A 5,444-nucleotide genomic window follows, 5' to 3' on the forward strand; every position below is an offset into this window, starting at 1 on the left:
GGGGGGGGGGGTGCGGGTAGTGGGGATAGAACCCAGGGGTGCTCTAGTATTGAGCCATATCACCAGTCCTGTTTTGTTTTTTTGTTTTGTTTTGTTTTGTTTTGTTTAATTTTCAGCCAGTCTCACTAAGTTGCTTAAACTGGCCTGGAACTTGAGATTCTCCTGCCTCAGTCTCTGGAGTTGCTGGAAATACCAGCATGCGCCAGATACCTGGCCTTCTTTTCTTTTGTAAACCTCCTTAGCATCTGCATGGATAAGCATGTATTCTCTAAAGGACAGAAACTGAACATTTTGTGATATTTCTTCACCTAGACACACAAGTTTCTCACTTTTGTCAAGTTTTCCATATTTTTTAATCCTTTCTAGCATGTTTTACTCAGGAAATAAAATTGATAGGTAGCCAAAGAGATTTATTATATACATCTTCATTCTTTTCAAAAGATGTAGAATAAGATGTAAACCCAGATATGATAAATTCTCCTTTTATTCCTTCCGAAAAATTAAAAAGGGAATTTGTCTAAAAGGAATTCTTACCTCCTCCTATGGAAGTAATCAGGTCACTCAATGAAAGAAAACTCTAGTGAAATAAGGATAATATGAATGTATTTAGGACAGGGAGGAGGCCTGTTATGAGGCTGAATATCTCTATCATAAGGATGTGTTCTACAAGACTGAAGCAGAATAGAAAATATTGATTTTTTAATAACTTTTAATCAGGATTACACATGTACAAAAAGTTGTTTAAAAATGTGGGAAAACAAACAAAAATGAAATCTATAGGAATCAGTATGAAAATTGAATAAAAGATCACCTAGTATTAATTTAGGAATTTGCATTAATATAAAGTTACTGGAACAAACAAACCTGAAATAAAAAACCATGATATTTTCTAGATTTAGAATTTAGAATATTTTTAAAAATATATGTCTTCATTTTAATGAATTTAAGGGAAACTTAATATAATGACAGCTCTGCGGAATGTACTATAGATGATTGGTTCCTAAGATTGTTATATTTATTTAAATTTATATTTACTTAAATTTATATTTATTTAAATTTTATTATAGTACACTGAAAAAATAGCTATTCAGTAGTTTTAAAATGCTAAAGTCAGGGGAAAAATTTCACACTCACTGAAAAATTAATGGTACAGCTATTATTTGCCTAATATTTCCAACAAGACTTCAAACAAAACTGAGAAAATAAAGCTGTGGCTATAATAGAGAATGTTTTCAGCCTTGTCCAGAGTATAGTATGGGTAAAATATTAGACCAGCCCTTATTCAAGGATGCACTGTTGGTTTAGTGTCCTTAGTTGTTCCTTGTTACCAACCGATTTATTTTATCAGCTGCTCCGTTAAAAAGCATCTATTTCAGCATTATTGTGTCCAAAGTGCACATGTGCATTTCAAGTTTAATTTCTGCTAATTTTATTAAAGGTAGTCTACCATCATATATTAAAGAGTATGCCTTTACTTTCAATATCAACATGACATGGCTCTGAGTTGAACACAGCAAGGATGTTGATATAAATCCTTTGGGAGCATCACAGGCATAGGACCTTAACATTCCAGAATGTTCCATTCTCAGAAGTCATCACTGCTGACTTAGTGACTCTCCACTAGTCAATGATCACACTTCTCAGGTATCCTTATATCTGCGTGTTTTTGTAACAACTGAGCTCAGGATTTAGTATCTTCTTATATTACTGTCCACTTCAGTTAAGATATTCATCCATAAACTGAAACCAAAAAATAAGTGAAACCACCGTATGTATATTTTCATTTACCAGTTTAAAAACTCCTTTTATACTTAGAAAATATTTAATAGAGTACTAGAACTATACTTTTCTATGCTAATCTTTTGGGGAGACCCTTTGTAAATAGAGTATTTACAAACTTATAATTAAAAAGCATTTTTTTTGAAATGCTGTGCCTTAATTTATGGTAACATTTTCAATTTGAAAAAAAATCTATAGAATAAATTAATGAGAAAGATGGTTCTTACTAACCTATATTAGACTACACTAAGTGCTGTAATATACTATGTTAAAATCATCACCATTTTATTACTTTACATTTTGAAAGTGTCCTTCCATCAAATATTACACCAAGAATAATAAAACATAATTTCCTCCTGACAGTATTCAATCAAGGATCACAACACTAAAATAATTATTCACTTGGCATAGCCACTATTCAGTGGACAATTTCAAAGGTAAAAAGGTGCCCAGTATATTAATATTTTCTGCTTGAAAACACAATAATATATCACTTGTACTTACATAATTGCTCATACTTAAAGATCTCAAAACACTTTTGAGGCATTCTATCAATGTTTACAGTATGCCTGTAAGAAACATTGTGAAATATAGACGGAGGGGCCAATGTCAGGGGACTTCCACTAGGTCAAACCCAGGATGAAGTGGTGATTGTCAAATATGACTCTTGCTGGTTTCGCTAAGGGACACCCCCCAACTCCCATCCCGGCACTACTGGTGATTGACATTCCCCAGTTGTTGATGAACTTCATTGTTGAAAGTGGAATTTATTTGTTAGTATGTATAGCTCATTTATTAAGTGCCCATCACTCTCCTGATTCTGTTTTTCTCATCTAAATCATAGTCTGGGTAGGACACACATTTGAGGAATTGGGATAACTAGGTGCTAGTGTTCACCTTGTCTCAGAATGATCAGGATCTTGTGAATCCTGGAGCAATTTTCTCAGATCATCTGTCTGTCAGTTTCCTATTCATAAAAGTAGATCATCAACATGACATACTAACAAAAATTACTTTAAAACATTTTAAATAAATACAGTGCAAGTATGTAAAATACTGGTACACCCCTGTTGGTAGGGTCTCCCTCAGCCACTTTCTTACTAACATTTACTTTTGCACATATGTTCCAGCAATGGAGTGAATGCAATCTTTAAAAAAAAATGCAAGAAATTGGAACAGAAAAGCCGCTACTAAGAAAGAATAATAGGAAGGTATTAAGAAAAGCTAAGGGATTTAGCACTTCAAGACTTTCTGAGCATCTTAGAAGCCAAGAATGAGACTCAGGTAGAAACCTATGTAGACAAGAGGCATTATAATTGCAAATATATGACAGTGACTCTAACTGTAAGTGATATCACAAATCTAACAAAGGGAAAAATGGCAAGTTAAAAATAAAACACAATTTTCTCCCACCCCCAAAATGAAGCATCCTATCAATGTTACAAAATGTCTTGGTATTTTGCATTTCCCACACACGATTAAAAAGCAAGAATAAATAAGTGTGTTATTCCAAATGCTTGTGATACAACCAGTTCTGACAAGTAGGAAAACATTTACCAAAATAAAGAGAGTCATCAATCAAGGCCTTTTGTGGGTTTGAACACAAAGGACACAGCCCAAGAATGATGAGGCAGCATTGTGTGTGTGTGTGTGTGTCTGCTATGAGAAGTGCCAAGGATATCATCAGCAGTATGGACTTGAAGAAATGAGGTAGGAGTGGATGCACTGTCCTCTTGATTATTAATTATTCTTTAAGTGCAAAGATTACAAGAATTGTTTCTAGACTGGAATCAAATGAAAATTTATGTTCCTTCGGGTTCTGATTTTTTACTTAATCTTAGCATCCCCTTTACTCATGAACTTGTATCAAGGCACACCATATCAGAAGAGCCACTGCCACAAAACTGGCCTCCAAGGAAGGTAACTGAGAGCGTGAATTTTCCACTATGTGCTCACCAGCTGGTATCTGGGGAGCAGTGAGTCGAGTCTGTCCTTCACCCCATCACTAGAACTTACATCTGTGTACTGAAGGAACAAAATAACAAAAATAAAACATTAGCAGTGCAAGAGTACACACAGAGGAGGGTGAAGAGACAGGGCAGAAAAGTGGTTCACATGGGAAGGTAGAAAGTGAGGCGAAGTGGAAGACAGACAGGAGCAGGAAAGCCTCTGGAGTAGGGAACCATCAGAAGATTGGGAATTTTGTCTCATTCTATTTAATGTGGGAGTAAATGCCCTGGACTGATAACTCTATGTGCAACAAGGGAAAACGAAGCCTCATGGACTATCTATGGTATATCTCACATCTCTCTCTCTTTTTTTTTTTTTAATAAAAACTTAAAGGAAAAGAAAAGTCTTCAGAGTCTTTCAATTTGACCAGCAAGGAAATTGACCAGTGAGGAAAATTCTATCTTCAATATTCCTATTGAATGTCACTTCTAAGGGAATGCATGAAAGCTCAGTAGACTATCTGGGTCTTCTTTCACTCTGCAGTTCAAAAAAAAACAACCATTTTCTCCTTAATACACTGGAATTGCAGTGATCTTTCACAGCAGAAGGAAGCAAAGCTGATCGTTGTTTAGGATTTATTTATTTCGGAGAAAATTACAAGTTTTTTTTTGTTGTTGTTTTCATGGGTTTGCTCTTACTTACAGTCTTTTTAATGAATCCAGATGAGAAAAGCTCCCAGCTGGGATTGTAGATAATTTGTTGTTATGCAAAAATCTGAAAAAATAAAAGATAAGTTTCAGTCACCACATAGTAACAATAAGCCTGGGAAACAAAACATTGCTGTTTTTTTTTTTTTCTGTTTAACCTAATTGTGAAATCAATTTTTTAAATTTTTTATTAGTGCATTATATTTTGATATTTTTATTAGTGCATTATATTCTATTAGTGCATTATAGTTACACTTAGTAGAGGGGTTCATTGAGACATATTCACCAGTGAATATACCATAATTTTCTTCATTTCATTTCTTAGTACTTCCCCTTTTTTCCCCTCCTCCCTCTCCTTGACCTCCTTCCCTCTACTTTACTGATCTTCCTTCAATTTATTTTTTAAATTACCGCATTAAAAGTTATACATAAAAGTGGGATTCACCGTGATATATTCATACATGCACATAGCATGATTTGGTCAATTTCATTCTGCAGTTCCAGTACATTTTTAAAAATATTCCAATGAGAAAGAACAAACAGAAAACAAAATGTCAATTATGTAATCATTTCTTCTTAAGTATACACCATTATACATGTATTTTTTCATCTGTGGTCTTTTGAATCTGTTACTTTGTTTACGGATGTTAAAGAGAAATTCATAAAAATAAATATCTAAGCATGCAAGAAATCAAGGTAAATAAAAAAATGTTTCATTTTCAGTAAACAATGTATATACTTATTAAATCATCACATTGTACAACTAGAATATATGCAATATATTTTTTTTTAATTTTTTATTGTTGGCTGTTCAAAACATTACGTAGTTCTTGATATATCATATTTCACACTTTGATTCAAGTGGGTTATGAGCTCCCATTTTTACCCCATATACAGATTGCAGAATCACATCAGTTACACATCCATTGATTTACATATTGCCATACTAGTGTCTGTTGTGTTCTGCTGCCTTTCCTATCCTCTACTATCCCCCCTCCCCTCCCCTCC

General features: G+C 33.9%; 1 protein-coding gene across 2 annotated transcripts in view; it reads right to left on the minus strand.

Moving 5' to 3' along the window:
• Nucleotides 1-5,444, minus strand: part of Pxdnl (peroxidasin like) — a 488,149-nt gene that overhangs the window by 156,973 nt on the left and 325,732 nt on the right. For both annotated transcript variants that reach the window (XM_048782891.1, XM_048782890.1), the window contains one exon: nucleotides 4,432-4,503. In XM_048782891.1, coding sequence (XP_048638848.1) covers nucleotides 4,432-4,503 — 72 coding nt within the window. The remainder of the gene's footprint in view (nucleotides 1-4,431; nucleotides 4,504-5,444) is intronic.

Source organism: Marmota marmota, unplaced genomic scaffold (genome assembly GCF_001458135.2).
Source record: "Marmota marmota marmota unplaced genomic scaffold, marMar, whole genome shotgun sequence".
In the NCBI taxonomy this organism is placed as follows: Eukaryota; Metazoa; Chordata; class Mammalia; order Rodentia; family Sciuridae; genus Marmota; species Marmota marmota.